Raw genomic sequence first — 22,387 nt, forward strand, 5'->3', positions numbered from 1 at the left:
TATTTATAAAAGAACATAAGAGTTCATAAATTAAGAAAAATAAACTAAAAAGTAAATATACAAGTACTATAATTTAGTTAATGCAGATAAACTCTATAGATTCTGAGATAATTTACAAAAACTGATCTTCAAACTAAAATACCACCCATACTACTCCAATGTATTATATAATTTCTAATAAATTATTTAATAATTCAAGAATGTTCACACGAAGTCTAAAAACATATAATAATAATTATAAATGTTCTTTTAAGTCGTGTAACTAAATCTAGCAGTAACTTATGAAATTACCAATAATTTTATAAATTTGAAAACAGAAAAACAAAGATCTTTGATAAGGTTATAAAAACTTATGATAAGTTTCTAAAAAAAACATTTTTATGATAAGTTTCTAAAAAAACTTATCATAAATTTATAAAAAAATTGTGTAAAAATAACTAACACAGAACAATCTTTCACTTACACTTAAGTAATCAATTACAAAATAATAATATAAATGAACAATGTATAATGCATATCACGGTCAATAAAAATATTTCAATACTAATAATAATTTATATGCTGCGAATGTGAAAATAGTATAAGGAAAATATACTATAATGAAAACAATAACTATTACAAAAATAATAATAATAAGTATAAAAAATTAAAACTACAATCATAAGATAATAATGAATAGAACTGCATGGATAACTAACACAACTTATTCATATTCATATGCATATGAAATTGAACATACTTTGAGTTGTACAAATTAATAAAATAAAATTATAATAAATACATAATAAAATTAATTGAAATAATATGTTAGAAAATTAACAAAGAATTTTGGTTAAAAGAGACTGCAGATAATTTAAACTGAATTGTCCATTATCCATTTAAGTTGATTCCCCATCATTAATTAGTTTATTCAACATTAATATAAAGAAATATTTCTTATAAAAATATGTATAATATATCTTTAGAAAGTGCAGAGTAAATGAATGTATATTACAGTTAATGTACATATAAATACACTAATTAAAAAATATGCATTTTTCAAATACTATAAATATTTCACAAAAAATTATTTTTATCTACGTTATTTCATGATCTTACAACAAATCAGTGTTCGATTTTGATATATTTCAAATCACTACTGCAACAAACAAGCAGAATATTTTAAAGGAAGAAGTAAAAATTACATCATTAACTTTTACTTAAGGTATAATTTTGAATAGTTTTAACTATAAAAACATGTTAAGGACAATATTTAAAAACTTCAAATTATTAATTATACTAACATAATGGTTTAATTACTGGATCATTCAGTTAATCATTTTGAAAAACAGGAGAAAAAGGGAAATACTTATAACGAAATTGAATTTACATCAGAAGCCAAAATCAGATAATAATGAATGTAAATGTAAGATTAAATATTACAAATTAGATATTTATCATTTTATCTGAATAAACTATTCAGTCAAAAACAAATTAACCTCTAAAATAGAGATTTGTATATGATTCTTATGATTAGATGTTTTAGATTTGTATGATTTTTAAATGTATAAAGGAAATGGTTGAGGACAAACACCTAAACAGTTTTCTATGTGACTAACTTTTTAAAACAATAAGTATTAGGTACAAACAAGTACATGTATACGCAGAAGTCAATTTCGTGGCTGTATTTGGCAATTTTTGTTTACGATTTTACTCCATAGTATTTTTATTTACTGATTAAAATCTCTGTTCAGGCTAAATAAAACATGCTAAATGCAATAATGAAAATATAAGAAAGCAGTGGTTAGACTGTCAAAAGCAAAAAAATAAAAGCATGTAAAATTAATAAGGCATTTACGTAAAAAAAAACCACAAAACAAATGTCTTTATGTATTCCAAAATAAAATTTATCTTAATCACATAAGCATAAGAAATTAAGTTTTTTTTTTAAAACAAAACAAAAACTGTTCCTAGATGTTTCCATTAATAAATAAATGTTATCCTTTGTTACATGATACTTTAGACCATGGAAGAGATACCACAGTATTACTATGTAAATCGGTTATACCCATGAAATTCATGAGACAATTTAAAAAGCACATAGAATTTAATCATCATATTTATAATATATGCATATAAAATAATATAATGTATTAATGTACACAGCATTTATGTAAAATTATATTAATATTATAATGTTCATATTTGTGCAGCATGATTTGTATTTAACCAATATATTCTGTTCAAAGCAAATATATTCATAAGCTTCTAACAAATCAGATTATGAAAAAATCAAGGTTCTCTAACAAAATATAGCATAAGGCTTTATGAAGAGCATGAAATAAGTATGAAAAATATACATTGTATTATTTTATATGCATAATTACAAACGTGGTTAAATTCTGTGTGCTGCATCATGAATGGATGCTGAAAATTATCTCATGAATTTCATGGGTGTAACTGATTTATAGTTACTCGTAGTTACATAACAATACTTGGTATCTCATCCAAGTTCTAAAGTAAAAGAACAAAGAAAAAATCAATAAAGATAGACATGATACTTTTAATAAGTGACTGCATAAATAAAATCAAAAAAGGCTGAAAAATAACTTCTCTTATCATGCTTATTTATTTACATTTCGAGTATTAACAGACTGCTGTCCAGTTACACATGTATGATGAAGAAATCAATTTTGTACATATGAAATATGCCAAGTCTGAATGGGATATTATGCTCTCTGTTCAACACATACTTCTACATGAAAGGGAGTTGCTTCCATTCTAACACAGAGATTGGCAATTGAATAATTTACATAGGTAATTCAAGGCTAAACTAATGCTTTTACATGTTGAATAATAATTAGGAATTAATAGATTTAGTTGAATAAATGTATTTTGAAAATTTAGAAATAAATTCTGAAGAAACTAATTTACTACAAATATAAAGCAACGAATAAGATGGCAGCAAGTAAAAATACCACAATGATAGTAGTAAAGATAATTTGGATGTAGTCAACACTTATTTTTTTATTTACTATTAAAAAGTAAATTTATCTAACTGAATTTCATATGAATTTTTACGTATTGTTTATTTTTAAGACTTTCAAAAAATAATTAAGTCATATGCAATGTTAGGTACAGTCAGTATATTAATCACATAAAATCTCTTGCAAGAGAAAAGGAATGTGATAGTAGGTCTCATGGTTAGGGGGGAAATGTATAGTGCTTTATCAGGATTAACAAAGAGTAGACAATTGGTGAAACAATCTTATATCAGATGAGATATATCAGAATATCCAGGCAAGATATGATTAATTATTATCTTCTTATCTTCAATAATTTAGAAGATAAGCAGCAAAGCAGAAACACCAGAAAAAGTAAAAATATGTTTAAAATACAAATGAAATTAAAATGTGTCCAACTCAAACATGTAACATAAAGAAAATTATCAATACTGATATATATTTACACACACATAGTAACCTAATCTTTTCAATTAGCTACAGCAGAATTATAAATTCTGAATGGCAATTGGATGAGCAGAGGCAAGGGAGCATCATGAGTATGAGCAGGAGCCAAAAAATCAATTTCATTCAATTATAGATGTAAGAACTGCCATGATTATAATCCCTGAAGCCAATGATAGCATTTGTTTTAGTGATTCTTTTGGGTTCTCTTCTTGTAGCAGTTCAGGTAACACTGTTACTAATGCGATGTGTAGAAATCCACCAGCCGTAAAAGGTAAAATCCACGATGTTCTTGCTTCTGGAAAACAGAAGATAAACAAATGAAAATTCTGGGACTGTAAACATAGGAAGTTAATCTTATTTGCCTATTACCGGTCAATAATGTATAATGATTTAGAGGTACTGGTGTCAACACGGTATTTGAAGTTTGCTGCTCGATAAGTATTATGCTGTATATCAATTATTATAAAATCATTTCCTTCTACCATTTTTCACAAAATAGAATCCAATTACTTTTTTATAGTCCTTCACAAAACGTTTTGACACAAAAAGATATTAAGTTGGTGCTAATTGCAATACTATTAGTATTATTACAATTGCACTAAACTATTACCTTTGTACCAATAACTTCATTTTCTTGAAAAATAAAATAAAATATAATAGTAACATTGAAATAATTCATCAACACACGCCAATGTGCCAATTAACCTAAGACAACAAATTAACCACCAAACACTGAACTTCATAGTAAAGGTGTGTTCAAGTTTTGTGGTTGTTAGGGTTTATGTTTTCAAAATTTTTAAGTTTTTACTCCTTTTTTGTGTTTTTTTTTTTTTTTTTTTGATGTAATTGTAGAATTATGTATTGATTAATGATGCAGGATCCTGTGAAAGTTGACTTTTGGTGTTAGTTTTTTAGTTTTTCTGTTACTATGTTTGGTGGTTACTTGGTTGTTTTTTGAAATAGTAAAATTAATTGTTATTATTATGAAAATTTATTACCCAGTATTTTAAAATAATAAATGCTGTAAATTTACATGAAATATTATTTTAAGTAATAATAAACCAACACACAGACAAGTAATGACACATAATCTGTAAGTTTCCTGTCGAGTGAAACAATTAGTCATAACAAATGAATCACTTTTTCTTAAAATTACTTGACAAACAGAAGGGATAAATTGATAGCATTATAACAAAATAAGTAACTGTTGATACTAAATTAAATGCAAGTTTTTAGCTACAAAATAATTTTCAGTCGTTACTTGTGGGTGTGCGTTTCCACTGGTGCTGCTCTTTGCTTTTTACAATTTGACGTAGTGTCATGTACTGGAGAAGTTATAAGAAGAATTTATTATTTTATATTTATTTTATTTTAGTTTAATGACAAATGAATAAATTTGAAATGAATGAATGAAACAAAAAAAATTAAATTGGCATGCTCAAAAGAAAATTAATAATATGTAAGATTTCCTGAAAAAAAGACTATTCTCATTCTCAATGCTGAAACCTTAACTATATGATATAATTAATAGTCCAGGAGGTATCTGTTTTGGGTTTGACTTTTTCTATACGATCACTAATTTTTGCTTTAATGCCTTCAGAATATCATCAAAAATGATTATTTCATTACACGCCAATTGAAAAAGCTGTGCTTAAATTTTTATTAAATAAAATTTAAAAAAAATCACAAAAATATCCATATCTTTTCTCCTATTTCCCTAGGTAACTTGATAACTGTTTATTTTAGAGAAAAGATCAAGGAGAAAAAAGTTTTGTTATTAAATTTTACACACAATATTGATGGTTCCAAATTGAAAAATACATTATTATTGATGCACAAACAGTAATAACTCAAAAAAAGAAAAAACAGATTTTTTGGAAACTTTTTTTGAGTACTTACATTATACATAGGACCTTCAGATTTTACCTCAAAAAACTTTTTGATACGATAAAGCAACATGCCAAATTTCAACAAAATCGGCCTGACTGTTATTACACAATAATTTTGCAATCCAGATTTAAAAAAAAAAAAAAATGCAATTTTTTCAAATTGTGTACAGCCTGAAATAAAGCTCTAGATACTTGAAAATTTAATTGAATATAAAACAGCACTCAAACTGTCAAATGCATGTTGAAAAATTTTAATTGATTAATTAGGAGTTAGCGAATTTTTCAAACATACTTGCAATTTTAACAAACAAAATTGTTTTTTTTTTTAAACTGATGTCTTGTAAGCTAAAAAGTTCAAATATCATACTGGAAAATGCGAATTATTGTTAAATATCGGTCTATTAATTTATGGATAATAATTTCTTCCAATGATGATAAACTTTGATCGGTTATATCTCCGGAGATAATTAACAAATTGAAACTTTTTTTTTAAAAGAAGCATCTTTTCGAGTACTTTTAAACTAAGCAAGTATGTATAATTCTAATTAAACTGTTGAATGTATTATGATCTTTTAATTTTGAAATTTAATTAACTCAATTATAATTAATTTTCAATACTACTTTACTCCTAAAATTATTATATACATACATTTACAACTACTGTATAGAATTATTGCACAATAAATAACAGAACACTATAAATATGCACTAGAAAAAATCATGAAACCATATATTAAGCTGAAAGGTTAGTAGAATTTCAGCTGGAGCAGGTTCCAAAGACTCATTAGTAAGCTCCAAATTTCACAGTAACACTTCTACTAACAAAGTGTTAGCCGCTTGGAAAACATAAGCAGTATAATCATGTGCTATAAATACTGATGTAGAAACCAGTATGACACTTATCTTTGTGAGTATGTAAGGGTTATTCTACTTTTAATAAATTTTTGTAATAAGTACATAGACCTGCCACTGACAAATTTTTAAGTTTCCTAAATTTTCTAACAAATTCAGGAAAGGAAATCTAAAAAAAATTCACAACTTAGAGTTAAAAAAAGTAGAAATTTTATTTTTTTTCTGCAGTTTTAATGAAACAGATTTGAGGGCAGATTACTTTAGTAGTTAAGTTTTAATGAATGCAACTGTTTATTGATGAATCATCCTGAACTATAACGAACATAAACTGCTAACATTACCAATAAGTGAGTTAAAAATGCTGTACGTAAAAAAACAACAAACATGATTGTTAGTAGCTGAATACAAAAATAAAGAATCATAAAAAGTTACAAATACAAGAACTTAATTTTGCTTGAGTACCAAACCAGAATAAATACAAAACACTAACAGATTCCCTTTGCAACAGATAAAAAAGAAATTTTTGTAGAATGTGCTCTGAGAATTTAATAACAAAAGATGTTAGTAAAACTAATAATAAGAAAAACAAAATATGAGAGGAACATAACCTTTTAACAAATGTGTATTTATTTAGACAGATATCTAGGTCTTGATGGGTATGGTCGGGGTTTTCTTGCTCTGTGTATTTGCTGTTATTGTGGTTTTTCTTTACAATTTTGTATTTTTGTTTTTAGGTGTTTTGTTTTTTTATTGAGTTTTTGTGTTTCATTAATTTGTTTTGTTTACATTATTCGGTTGCATGTAATTTATTCGTTTTTCGTATTTTTTAGTTACGTCTACTTTTGTTATGTTACATTACTTAATGTTACAGTGTATACTTAATGTTTAGTTTCTGTTTTTCTGTTTGGTTTAAATTAAATAACATGTTTTACATTTTTATTTTGTGTTTGGCCTATGGTTACCAAGGTCTGTTTAGTTAGCATAGCAACCATCGATCGGATCTTTCTGTTTGTATCGGCTTAGGAATTTCTTTTGGTACTTTTCCTCATCATGTCGCATCCTGGAGTGATTCACAGACAGACAGGATGATTAGTCAATCATCCTGTCTGTCTGTGAAGGCAGACAGATGGAGAAAAAAAAATCAGGGATGGCCTTTATAAGGCCATCCCTGATTTTTTTTGTTTTTGAAACCATTTTTCCACCCCTTGGGCCAATGGTTGGTGATATCAAAAAACTTTACTTAGATAAGTTTTAGGTCCTTATCGAAAAAATAGTAGCAACTTTAAACAAATTCAATATTTTACTTAATAAGAAAGTTATAACGATATTTTTTTGAAAAAGCCACCTCATTTCCACCCCCATTGTCCAATTTTGGCTGTTAACAAATTCAATCAAGATTTTAAATTTAGTTATTTTTAGGGAACAATTTGAAAGTGATTGGCACAAAATTATGGCAGTTATCATGTTCACAAGAAAGTGGAATATATATATATAAAAATGCATATATAAATTTTTAAGCTGATGGTGGTTTTGGGGCCTGGAGGATGTGAAATGCGAAGATATGTTCAAATTTTCCAGAAGTCGAATCATGATACTCATTACAATATGTATCTTTGTTACTAAATTACCTAAAAAGTATTAATCTATTAAAATCTCCTACTTCCCTTTCCTCTAGAAAGTAAAAAACAAAAATAAATAAAATCAAAATTTCAAGAATAAATGCAGATTACTATTATATACATGAACTGTTGCCACCTTCTACATTCCCCTTAGACATTTATCTTCTTATAGACTCATTTATTCTTACTACTCCTTATTTTCTCTTTCTAGACTTGCTTAAATTTATTTATTTACTTACCCATTGTATCGCTGACACCACTGCACCAAACAGCAACCAATGCACCAATTACACCACAAGAAGCAGTAACCAGTTGAGCTTTAGCTGCTTCCCAACGTGAAAAACCTGCTCTTAATAAAATAGCGAAATCTCCAACTTCATGTGGCACTTCATGAATCAGTATTGCAAAAGTACTCAATACACCGACACGAGCAGATAACAAAAAACTACCTCCCACAGCTAGACCATGAGTAAAATTATCTATACAGTTAGCCATCAAATTTAAATAACCAGACATCTGGAAAATAAACCACAAATAAATTAACTGCAATATTTTTGAAATTCTGAAAATTACCAGACTCAAAAAAAGTACAGAAGAGCCAAAATTTCATATATATATTTATATAAAAAGTACAGAGTGATCTTTTAGTCCTGTTACCCAATTTTAAATGTAATTTAAGAAAGGGAAATTTAGGTGAAATAAAGAAATGTATTTGTAACTTACAAAAGAGATTTAATAAAAAGCTATTACTTATATAATTGTTAAAGAATATGCTCAAAATGCCCACCCCTTGCGGTTATACACGCACGGACTCTTTTCACCATATTAGCAGAAACCTTTTTAAGAATTGCATTGGAAATATTCATGATTAAGTCTGTAATATTAAGTTCATCAAGAGTGTGAGGATTGTTTTTGAAGGCCTCGAACTTAATATAGCCCCACAAAAAGTAGTCAGGAGACGTGAGGTCTGGAGACCCTTATGGTAGGGTCTCTAGTTATGGTAGGGTCCCTTAGGGCTTATGGCAAGGGCCATAAGCCCTTGCTTATTATTCGATCATCAAAGAACTCTTGCAGAAAATCCATGGTTTCTTGAGACGTGTGGCATGTAGTACCTTCTTGCTGAAACCAGCAATACCGTTCTTGAGGTTCCAGGAGGGACACAAATTGGCGCACAATATTCCTGTATACTTCACCATTTACTGTCTGTTCGAAGAATATGGGTCCGACTATACGATGACGAGATATCGCACACCACACACCAATTTTTTCAGGATGCAAAGATTTGTCTTGTACAGCGTTAAGATTTTCAACCGCCCAAATTCGATAGTTTTGACTGTTCACATAACCATCGAGATGGATGCAAGCTTCATCACTAAAGAATACTGTGTTTAAAAATTAGATTTCGTTATTATTTACGAGAGACCTAAACCAACGGCAATATTGCAATTGCTTGTTTAAATCTGGAGGCTGAAGTTCTTGGTCTAATTGTATGCGATATGGATACAATTTCAATTTTTAGCGGCTTTCTGAACACTCAAATATGACAAACCGACTTGCGTGGAAAGTTTTTGTAAACTTTTCCGTGCAGAATTGAGCAATCTTGTTTTCACATTCTCTAAAACGTCATCTGTCAAGCGAGTTGGTCGACTACTACGTTTTCTGTTGCAAACACTACCTGTCTCTCGAAATCAGTTTGCTAGCCTAGAAATTGACTTTTTTTCTGGTAGAGGAACACCAACAAATTTAATTTGAAATGATTCTTTTATACTTGCGTATGATTTCGTAGCAAAATATTGTTCAAGAATGAAAACTCGTTGTTCTATGGTAAAAGATGTAACACAACCGGAAACGGCACAAAAGTTTACACAGCTCAAGGAGAATCAACTCACACTGCCGTATCTATACCGGTTGAGTAGCGCTACCAACTTTGTGTCACAAAACAAAATTTCCCTTTCTTAGAAAAAAATTACCAGACATTAAAAATTGGGTAACAGGACTTAGAAATCACCCTGTAGTTTATGTATTAACAAAATTAAATTTATAATTCATCACTGTTTGATGCAAACCTCATCCCAGCATGCCATCTTTTTATGTTTATAAAGAGGAAAAGTAATAAATTAAAAAAAATAGTGGATGAGATAGCAATATTTAAAATAATTTATGAAACTTCGCTAGTGCAATTGCTGCTACGTGAGTCTGCGTACATTCATGATGGAAGCATATCATTCTTTGTGAAAGGTGATTGTTGCTTATTTCATAGTTCTATCGTAATACTTTCTGGTAATGCGTTTCCTTTTTCCAATCAATTATTATTACATCTTGTGTATCCCATAAATCAATTACCATAATCTTTCCAGGCAGTGCAGTGACTTTTGGATTTTTTGAAGCACTTCTACCCATTGCTTTAATTGTTCCTTTTTCTGGTAACTAATAATGAAATTGTGTTTTGAACTGATGCAAAAATTCATTAGAATTATGTTTTAACACTTCTAAACATTGTGTAGAAGTGACGACATTGATATGAGTAAATGTAGTAAACAATTATTTGCTGATGCCTTATCATTTTGCTATCCTTTTTAATTGCAAATGTTCACCTGAGATGAATACATGTTCAATTGATGAGATGTTTACAATGTCAACATTAATAATTAATTACATGTTCTTGTTTTTATTATTAAAAAAATCTACAGTTGTCTACTTTAAATGGCTATAACAAAAATTCATTGATGAAATGTCACGAAGTTATAATAGGAATCATTCAAAAATATAATACTTGTTAACTATCCAGAGTATTTATTTACATTCAATAGTGCTGTCATCTGTTGCAATTTGGTTAATTATCAAGTGCTACCATTATTACATAATGTTTCTTTTTTTTTCATTTTGCAAAGCTTGATCATAAGGATATATGTGAAGTTATATTTAGAAGCAAGTGAAAAATTTCAAATCTAACAAAACGCCTCAAACTTGTTTGTTACAGGTAATGTAGCAGATTAATCACTTAGTGTGATGAATTAATGTATACATTAATTCATAACTGGTGGCAATCAACATCAGTTAAACAGCATAATCTTTTTTCTACGGAGAAGGACTTTATCCTTTATTCTTTGAGACACTTCTGAATTCCACAGAATCCCTCAGAACGTAATGAATATTATTTTTAAATAAACAGAAAAACTTTTTATGCAACCTATAAAGGCTAACCAGAAAATAAATATAAGTGGCTAATAAAAATGCAAAGAAAATAGGTTTTTTTCCATTGCAGACGTACAATGCAGCAGCATTATCAGTCTGACAAAATCTTCATCTCTCCAGACAAGGTACCAGGTTTCAGTTACAGCAACTTTGCACTTGAAGTGTGAGACAAGATTATTGGTTCTTCAGCATCTAAGGAAGAAGCAGCATTAAAATTCATCATCATTAACTTTATTACATTTATGGCAAAAAAAGTAAGATGGTATTGTGTATTTGAAGTATCACAAGCAATGATTGTCACCAAAAAATTCATAACAACATCAAAAAAAAGTTAAGTAATGGAGATTATTATCAGAGTCAAGAAGAAGAAAAAGTTCCACTCAACTTTCTGCCTTGAGGAATACTCTAAATGCTGATGCCTATTATAAGAACCTGAAAACAAGCAGCAAGGTATGTTGACATGCACAATCTCCTTATTGTTTAATACGATGATGCCAGTCTGCATACTGCTTATCACAAGAAGTTACTACATATCTTCAAGCAGGAAATAGAGGAACATCCTTCATGAACCTAGTCCTTGCACAAAGTAAATATCATTATTTACTTAGGAGAATTAAAAGGAAAGGAGGAAAATTAATCCTAAATAAAAATTATGCATAGGGATACACCTTCACGATAAAAATTGCATAAAAAATCAATGAATGTGTGAAGGTAAACAATATTGAAGAGATCAGAAAAAACAACTGCTCTTTCTTTTCCACAAGTTAAAACATTCAATTAATAATAATAATAATTAAAAGAAAGAAATTGTTACTACACAATTATACAAATAAATTTAAAATCATCCCGTGGTAAATTAAATGTTGAATATTAATACAGTTCCACTTTTAAAATTACGGTTTAAGTAAGCTGACACCTATATATATTCTTACATTTCATCAGATAAGTATTTATGTCAGTCTGTTATTAAATTACATTGAATATCATGATTATCAAACTTATTTATTTAATAATTAGTTTATAGTGACTAATACAGATTCTTCTTTTTTATTTATGTAATAAAATTACAAAAGATAATCAGGTAAGGAAGCATCAAAGAGTTTATTCTTTTGAAAACAGACAAGCAAGGATGGGTTTAACAGAGAAAATAAATGAAGTAATATTAAACATAAACTTAGGAATTAGAAAGAAATTATTTAAAATGTTTAGTGGATTGTAGCTCTTTATGGTAGTGTTACATGGATAAGAAAACCAGAAAAGTAACAATCTTATAATATGGATTAAAATTAGGTGGTTTGATAATGTTAAAGTAAATCTGTATCAAAATTTTCTAATGTAATAAACTAAGACGGTGGATTGTATAGATGAATTACACATAAGTTTAATTATTCTGAAATGTTAATAAATAAGTATAGAAAGAGGAAAAACTATACAGAAGCAAAAAGGTAATGGATAGTTGAACATTCTGTATAAAACACAATAGAATGAAGTATCACAGAAGTCAAAGGACTGATAAAAAAATTCATCCCAGGTAAGTAAGAAATCTTATATTAAAAAACTGGAAAACATTTTGTTGCTTTTTCACAGTATCTGTTGTTTTTATTCAGCTTATATCTTAAAACGAATTGGATATCTCAACCTTTCATCCAGAGGCCCTGGATTCAAATACTGATCAAGCTTGACATTTTTCATATGCTAAAAATTTCATTTCCACACATTCCATGAACAAACTTCAAGCTTATGTGGCGAGATCATCAAGCAAAATGAAAAAAAGCAATTTATTTATTTTTTGTTCAGCTGTGATTAAGTTGTGGTTTGTGTGGTACATGGTATCTTCTTAGAGAGCTTTCATTGATCCTGCTTTACATCTATATGTAAATATTGTTTGTAAGATATACTTTTTCAAGCTAAAGGTGATAGAATTTATGATCCTTAAATTACAAGATTCATAGCAGTTTAATGGAATTTTTGAACTGCTTTGAAAGCTGTAAACAATGAAAAAAATCTGATGTGGGCATCACATGACTTCCTTGTATGCCTATTAAATCACATATACACATTTTTTTAAGATGAAAAGTACAAAAAATTTTATTTCATTTTTAACTTCTGATATTTTTTCATATATTTTCTTTTTACTGTTATTGAATTATTATTTATCTTAAAAAAATTTACAATCAGAGGTTAATAATTATTAATAAATAAATCTAAATTAAAAAAAAGGAGATGAAGTCTGATCTGAACTCATATGCCTTCCCCTTCTAAGATCCAAATATTTCATTAATTAAAATTTTATTTAGCTATAACTCTGGAACCAATGAGAAAAGTATCACTTATGATATATCGTTGAAAAGCTCTCAATGAGGGCTTACTTAAAAAAAAGTCCAAAATCCAAATTTTTTTGGATTTTGGGTTTTTTGGACGTTTTTGGTGTAGTCGATCGCAATCAAAAAGGGAGGTGCACAGCTAGATATTACAACAGTCCTAAATCCAAAATTCCAACATCCTACGACTAATCGTTTTTGAGTAATGCGAGATACATATGTACATACAGACGTCACACTGAAACCAGTCAAAATGGATATTTCCGTTGAAATCTAAAAACTGAAATCTTTTAAAATCACAATACTTCCTTTACTTCGTACAAGGAAGTAAAAAGAAGAAAAGAGAAAATATTTGTTAACTAAATCATTCAAAGCTAATGAAAAAAACTGTTCAATAAGGAAAAATAGCTTCTTAAAATTTCTGTTTGATAAGATTTACTTATAATTTAAATAAATAATATTAATATATAGTAGTTAGAGTAAATACAAATGACTAGTGAAATGTAATGAAATGGAGTGGAATGGCAGGTTTTTATTTTCTTATTCTTAAACATTTTTTTCAACACCGTATATAGACTGTGATTTTTAATTTAATTATATCAATTTGTTTTATTCTTATTTAAAGGCATCATATCTTAAATTATCTTTTTTTACTATCCCTAATACATCTTTAGACTGTACAGAGGTGTCGGTTGGGATCACAATTTAATTCTTCTATTTAGTTTGTATAAAAATGGATGAGGGGAGAAACCCTCTTAAATTTAACTTTTCATTTTATTATTATTATAACCTCAGATGAGCTAGAGAAGCATTTTAATGAGGAAAGATTACCTAATAAACATCAAATACAGTCAATGATAAGCAGACTCTCAAAAGTTCTACCAATATAAAATATGATTTTTATAATCTTTTATGAGGTGGTTTAAATAATTTCATTTTATTATACACACTTGTGTTAATATTAATATTTACTCAAAATAGGGGTTATCAATAAACCATGTAGACTATCTAAGGCCACTATCGACTAGTATTAACTAAAGACTACAGAAAGTTTTTTAGGAAGGCAAATTTCTATATATCACAAAGAAACAATAATTTTATTATTATTAATGTAAGTTTTAAAAATAACTGACTAACAGCTTGTATTAATGAATAATAACTAGTCTATAAAAGGTTACAAATCTATATATATGGGTCATTTTCCAAAACAAGTGTATTAAAAGTAACAAGTTAAATAAAAAATTAAAATTTTAATATATGTATAAATATACCTGTTTGTTTGAAACTTTTTTTTCAGTAACTGAAAAAGATTTTTCTTTATATAAGTTATCCACTGTTGATGCTTTAACCGAATAAGAAGAACCACCATTTAAGTATTTTAAATCAGCACTTTTGCTAGAAGGAAACTCGACTGTATTATTGTTCAAGATTAATTCTTCTTCTTTTATCAGTACTTTAACATCAACTTCTGTATTTTCTTCAGAAGGAAATGAAAATGCTTTTTCAGCAATAATGAAGACAAGTAATCCGGCCAGTACCCATAAACCGCAGAACATTGATGACGATTCTGAAAAAAAAAAAGTAAACGCTAATTTAAAAAAATAAAACTTTTTAAACATAGAAATATCACATTGAAAATATATTGATAGCATACAATTTAATTTACACATATTAACAATGACAGGATGTTATTTTAACTCTAAAACGATGTAATCATAAAGACTGTACAAAATCCATTGGTATGTATTCTGAAATAATTTACTATATGAAAAGTTACAAATTTTTTTACATTTGATCTAAAAACTGAATTTTTGTTCTCCTGTAAAACTAATGATTTTCAGTAAATAATAAATTGTACATAAAGGTGATCAGTAAATGCCTGTTTTCATTGGTTGTTTTTAAAGTAAATTTTAACATACCATTTGGTATATTCATAAAATAAAATTAAAAAGAAATTATTTTCAAATGAGTAAATTATTAACTTAATTTAAATAAAGATAAAGTAGAGTCTGAAAATCAAACACATCCCATCAAGTATTTTTCATGATTAGTTTAATATTTATATTGAATACCGTTCATGCATACAACCATACTTTATCAAAACAGAAACTTGTCTTCAGATTTATTTTCAAAACTAGTGATCATTCTTTTTTTACAAAAAATATTATTTAGGAGCAAGTATGACTTTATCTACATGGACAATTCCGTCTTCAGATTTATGCAAAAAATGAAATCAAAACACATTCTGTGAAGCTTAAACTTACATTGATCATTTTCCTACTACATGAAGTTTCTTTTATATTTCAATATAAGACTCTTTTTTATGAACAACTCTGTGCCTAAACAAATTTATGTTGAGCTAATGTTTTTTGCAAACCATTTATATACTATATCTCAACGAAAGAGATGTGATGAACTAACTGTATAACAATTTATTTTTAAATAGTATTCTTAATAGGGTTTTGTATCTTACTGAATTACATCCTGTAGAATTCATTGCAGGACAAAAACAACATGTCTCGTATTAAAATGGGATTCCCATAGAAAAAATGAAATTGATCTAGTAACCCAGATTGTAACTTGATTTACTTTTAATCAAAAACACACAGGACTTTGACCATACTTGACCAGTCTGGCAAAAGAGATTTCAGAGTAAGTTATACTCCTATTTGGAAATAATTGGGCTGCTTGGACAAGTAAATTTTTTTATTATAGTATGTCTTTAGAATTCTTGTATATATTTGTATTTTAAATTAGCAATGTAACTTATAAACGTGGGAAAAAAATCAAATTCAAATCATTCTAATTTATGGCGTCTACTCCAAGCTGACACCAGTTTTGTCACCTCTGCTAACTTTAGATTGCTTGAAAGTTTGTGTAAACTAACTTGGGTATGGTCAAAGTTCCATGTGTTTTCGATTGAAAATAAATCAAGTAACAATGTGGGTTACTTGGTCGATTCCACATTTTTACAGGGATTCCATTTTAATTTGAGATATATTGTTTTTATCCAACAACGAATTCTACAGGATGAATTCAGTAAGATACGAAACACTATTAAGAATACTATTTAAAAATAAGCTGTGATAAATTTTGTTCATCACATCTCACTCACTGAGATGTAGTATATAAATGGTTTGAAAAAACATTAGCTCAACATAAATTCGTTTAGGCGTAGAATTGTACAAAGAAAAAATGTCTTATATTGAAATATGAAAGAAAATTCAGGTAGTAGTAAATGATCAAATGAAAGTTTAGGTTTGATAGAATGTGTTTTGATTTCATTTTTTTGCATGGACTTGAAGATGAAATGTCCATAAAATTCCAGGTAGATAAAGTCATACTTGCTCCTAAATAATTTTTTGTAAAAAAAAGAATGATCTCTAATTTTGAAAATAGATTTAGGGTCAAATTTCAATTTTGAAAAGCATGGTTATTTGCATAAACAGTGTTCAAAATAAATATTAAATAAATCATGAAAAATACTTTATGGGGTGTGTTTTATATATATATGACTACATATAAAATTGTAAGGCACAAAATTCTCCAAACTACTACATCAGTTTAATTTAGAAATGCTTGTTAAAATTTGATAAAAATTGGTTAAATCGTTACTGAGTCGTCCTTGACCAATCAGGATCAGCTAATCTCGGTCAGACCACTTCTAAAGTCTGAATATTTTTAGAGTAGTTACTGTGGGACTTTGATGTGCTCCAATAAAAAGACAAGAATGCTAATCAAAAAACTGCTTTGCGCATAAAATTACACTTTGATTCAGGATTCTTAAACACAATTCAAATATCTAAAAATCATTCTTATTTGTTTAATAAAATGAAATGAAGGCATGGAAGGTGTTGGAAAACCCTATTTTAAAGATTACAGAGGTAGCCTCACCTCCTCTCTGTCAAGTTGTCAAACTTGCCAGAGGGGGCGCTAGTGACGCCCCTTGATAAGGAACAGAATGTAAGATTTTACCTTTTTTTCATGCTGTTTACTATGTAATACTTACTCTCATTTCAAATAAATTATCTCGAATAAATAACTACTGAACCATTTTTATTAATAAATATCTTTTTCTAACTGAAATTTATTACTTTTATATCTTTATCTAATTCTGGATAGTCAAATTCAATAATGTATAAAATTTTCACTTAACCTTGACACTGATGCTAGAAAATTCAATATTTCAATGATAATGACAAAGCAGCTTTAATTCACAGATGAAATCAGTAACTGAAAATGACTCGTCTTAAAAGAATGTTTGTAGTGTTCAGTTATATCCTCAGCCAATTTTCACATTACAGTATTCTGTTCACTTTATATTGTCAATGTCTAAAAAGTGAGAGTGAGCATTGAAGTCTCATAATGTCTCGTAAGTGTATAAATGATTCAAGACAGATTTTGTTATGTGTGGTGAGTTCATTACAAAATCACACAGAAAAACATTAATTAAAAAAGCTTATAAATTGTACTTTGACTATAAAATCAGTGATCAGGATAAGAAATGGGCTCTTCACACAATATATAGTAACTGTGTGGTCAACTTAAGAGGATGCCTAAAAGACACTTGAAAGATCTTGCCATTTGGTGTCTCTATGGTTTGGTATGAACCAAAAGATCACTTAAATTAATTAACCAATTGTTATTTCAGTTTAACTAATGTGAATGGAATTGAATGTACTGAGGAGTCTAACATACCGTACATTCTAAACTTTATTGCCATCAGCAGTCAGACCTGTACCTCACAGTGCATCCGGTTCCCAAGGTTCCTTAAAACTTCTTTCATGAAAACAGTGATGAAGAAGCAGACATTATGGAAGTCATGATTCAGGTTTTAAATTACAATCCAATAAGCCACCCCTTATACTGAAAGGTGAATTAAATGACTCCGTAAGAGATTTAAACTTGTAAAAATTCAAGCTAAGCTTTTAGGGTCAAGATTGCAAGATTGGAACTTACTTAAAAAACACAAAAAAAAACTATAAGCCAGCAGAACGAAATACTTAATACTTTGCTGAAGAAAATTACTTAGTTTAATGTACAAATACCGATGAGCTTTATGTTCTTTTCGTAGATCCTCCAAGTGTAGCTTAAAATCAGTTATGTTAAACAATAGTAATAAATATCCTTCTGAACCAATCTGTTATGGAATTAATATAAAAGAAACATATGATGTTATGAAAACTGTTACTAAAAAGTTAATATAAAATGCATAGTTGGAATGTATGTGGAGATTTAAAAATAATAGCTCTTTTGTTACGCAAACAGTTACGATATACAAAATACTGCTGTTTTAATTAATTGTGAGTGGGACAGCTGAACTAGGGATCAGCATTATGCAATAAAACAGTGGAAGAAATGTGAGAACTTAACTCCTGGTGAAAAAACATTCATGAGCCTAAACCAAAAAAATATATTTTTTGGTGCCTTCACATCAAATTGGAATAAATAAAAAATTTTATAAAAGTTATGAAAAAGGGCGTCAAGGATTCTTGTACGTAAGGTAGAAATTCCCAAAAATAAGTGAAGCAAAAATTAAAGAAGAAATTTTTGTTGGCCCACAAATAAGGGAACTGGTGAGAGATGAAATGTTTAACTTTATGTTAACCAATGTAGAGCACACCGCTTGGACAGTGTTTAAAGACACTTTAAAAATTTTCTGGGTGTTTATGGACACCCAGATAATTTACCAAGATATAATAAGATTTTACCAAGATATTGCTGATAAACTGGTAAATTCATACAAAGCTATGAAATGTCATGTCAATAAAAGACCATTTTCTGCATTCACATCTGGATTTCTTCTGCCAAACCTTGAGTCAATAAGTGATGAACATGGTAAACGTTTCCACCAAAACCGTTATAAAGGCAAATAGTGTAATAATGCGTTAGCTAACAACTGTTGGTCTTTAATTCAAGAGGTACCTGGAGCTACCTACAAAAGGAGAGTATCTACTAAAAAGTTTCAAAGTAAACTACTAAGTAGTTTCAAAAGACATCCCATAAGATTAGTTTTATTAACTTTTATACACCTTTATTATGTCATTTCTAATAAACTGTGGGTGATAGAAATATTCCACTTACAGATCTGTAATATATGCAAAAAAATTCAGAGGAAAGTGTCACACTTACAGAAGTAAAACAGTGTTTTACCCACTCGGTTGGTCTAGTGGTAAACTCATCATCGTAAATCAGCTGATTTCAAAGTTGAAGTTCTCAGGTTCAAATCTTAATAAATAAAGTTACTTTTATTCAGATTTGAATACTAGATCGTGGATACCAGTATTTTTTGGTGGTTGAGTTTCAATTCACATGTCTCAGTAGTTGACCTGAGTTTGTTCAAGATTACAAATTTACCGGTACAATTACATTACAATGATAAGTCACTAATGACTTTAATTGTTATGCGACTCTATAAATATATATATATATAAAAAAAGAAAAAAAACAGTTTTATTTTACCTGCTGAAATTTATCGCTAGTTGAGTCAAGTGTACAATGGTTTAGCAAGTGATTCTTCATGCCAAGCGATCACAAAACAGCGGACAAAATTGTAACAATAAACAATTAGAAACAAATAACGGGAAATGAGTAAAAAATCAATAATTTTTCACTTAAAACAGAGCTTTAAAAGTGAAATACAGTTCACTTGAATGGAAATATCCTATCTCCACTTCTGAAAAAGTCCTGAAAGGCTCCACACCTACCAGAAAGGTGCTGAACCTTTTCTTTGAAAAATTACATATTGTGCATGATGAATTCTAACTGAAGGGCAATATGATTAATAAGGACAAACTGAGAATTCAGTAAAATAATATAAATTTATTATAAAATAATAAAATCTACTATTATTTTCATAATTATTATATTTTATTACTATTAAGTGTTTTTTTTTTAAATTATTTAATAAAACTACAAGTTTTTACTTTGGCTAAGTCTAGGTAACTGCTCTCATTGGCATTTTCACATGCTATCACATTGTCATTTCATCTCATCCTCTAAAGCAATACCTGACGGTGTCCTGGAGGTACAAAAAAAAATTGAATGCTCTTTGTAATCAGCAGCAATGAACAACAGTATTTATAGATTTATTTGTAAAGATACTAATAATAATTGCTGTACAGGATACATTGGGCTGACTAAAATTAATATTGTAACTAGAATAAAAAGCATTTTGTTCAATAGAAATATAACAGAGAAACTGCCATGAGGCTAACACTGTCTGGAAACTGGTCATAATATTAATTTACAAATGATTTTTAAAATTGCCAAGCATTACAAAAGATTGGTATCTAAACTTTGGTAAATGTTTTCCAAGGTAAGTTGAAGATATTTAACTTCAGAAAGGGGATTCAAGATAGCTCACGGGTAGAGAAGTAGATTTCTAATTCAAGAGTGGCTGATCTAATCTGGATCATATCAATTAAAATAAAAATTTAATATAAGATTAAATCAATCAATATAAGTCTTAAATACATTTACTGATGATGAAAAAAGATTTTTTTTAAGATGCACCTTCAATATGTCATGGAGAGGGCTTGCAATGCCTTCTTTGGTATTCGACATGTTGTCAATCCTGACTGGGGTCTTAACTTTAAGACCATGAGCATCCTGTATAAAGGCGTGTGCGAGGCTATTATGCTACACATGGCGCCTGATGCAAAATACCGCTGCTGCTTCTCAGACTTGATTGCGTCTGAGAAGCAGCAGCAGTATGTTATTAAGAAGTTTGGTGAGTTGACTTTGGATAAAGTTTGGGAAATTGAACAACATGGCAATGCCTTGTGGCAGGCCAGATGGTGAGCGTTATACCATGATCTCTGTCCAAATGTTGTTGGTTTGTGGGACGCCTGATGGCCTCTGCTTGGATTTCTCTTTTATTCTATTTTTATTGATGTTTTGTTTTAGAAATTATGTTTTTGTTGTTATTGTCCTTGTTTTGTTTTGTTTCAATGTTACTGTGTTGTTATTGTTCCTTGAAATATTTTTATGTTTCATGTTGTATGTTGAACTCACTTCTGCCTTCTACAGGTAGGTAGTTCAATTCCTTTGTTAGTTAGGTATTTTCAGTTTTGCTTAAGACTCGGTGAGTTGTGTGAGATTGTTTTGAGTTCATTAATTAGTAGTACACCGATGGGAATGTCACTCTTGGCATTCGTATCGGCGGCATCCATCTAAGGCAGATTGGAATATATCAAAAGCTGAAGTTTCGACCTCCGGTAAAGCCCATAAGGGCTCAGAACGGAGGGAGTCTTCCCCTATGGTGTCAGGATGATGATGAAGAAAGTTAAAAATGTGGTGTTAGCCTCATTATCTTTACAACCAATTGTGAAATGAACGGACTAATCCAATGCACCTAACTCCTTCTCACTTCTTTGAGGAAAACCTTGGTGTTAGGAGTTAACTTTAATTTTTAATTTTACAGATACCACTACAAATAATACACTAAAGTAATATTTAATGAAATATTACTTTAGTGTATTATTTCTTTTGTATGCCACAAAAGAAAAGAAAAAAAAATATTTTCATTGCAGAATATTTCAACATATAATATTTTCATTAATTTTACAATAAAATATAACAATTTTTAAATACATAAAATGAGAATAGTTACATGTTTAATAATACACAAATCCAGCAAATGGTTTAAGCACAATATAATGTCATTTAAACAACCTCTGCAATGAAGTAAGCAGATAATAAAGTAATTATCAGGTTCTGACCACAAAGGTGACGCCCACGCACTTGAAGCCCATGCACAGACAGATTCAGTGATTCAGAAACTCAATTGTTCAATTTAAAGCTGCAACTGAGACCTCTATAATTTCTTAGAGGAAGTATAAACACACACACACACACATATACACAGCGAGAAAATGGTATTACCATTATGTATGGTGTGGGTGTGGGGCAGTAAAATATATATATATATCTGGATAATAAGAGAGAAAGGGGCAGGAGGAAACAATGTTTGAGAGAGAAATATTTAATAAATGCAAGCTTAAATGTATAAATATATTTAATTTTTAATTATATTTAAACCAAACCTAAATGTGTACTTT

General features: G+C 28.8%; 1 protein-coding gene across 1 annotated transcript in view; it reads right to left on the reverse strand.

The window, feature by feature from the left end:
* Positions 1–708: 708 nt before the first annotated feature.
* Zip99C (Zinc transporter Zip99C) overlaps positions 709–22,387 on the reverse strand; it is a 154,897-nt gene continuing 133,218 nt past the window's right edge. The window contains exons 3-5 of the mRNA XM_075372986.1: positions 14,597–14,892; positions 8,049–8,325; positions 709–3,744 (exon numbers count right to left, since the gene is read on the reverse strand). Coding sequence (XP_075229101.1) covers positions 3,569–3,744; positions 8,049–8,325; positions 14,597–14,892 — 749 coding nt within the window. The 3' untranslated portion in view covers positions 709–3,568. The remainder of the gene's footprint in view (positions 3,745–8,048; positions 8,326–14,596; positions 14,893–22,387) is intronic.

Source organism: Lycorma delicatula, chromosome 1 (assembly GCF_047948215.1).
Source record: "Lycorma delicatula isolate Av1 chromosome 1, ASM4794821v1, whole genome shotgun sequence".
Taxonomy (NCBI): domain Eukaryota; kingdom Metazoa; phylum Arthropoda; class Insecta; order Hemiptera; family Fulgoridae; genus Lycorma; species Lycorma delicatula.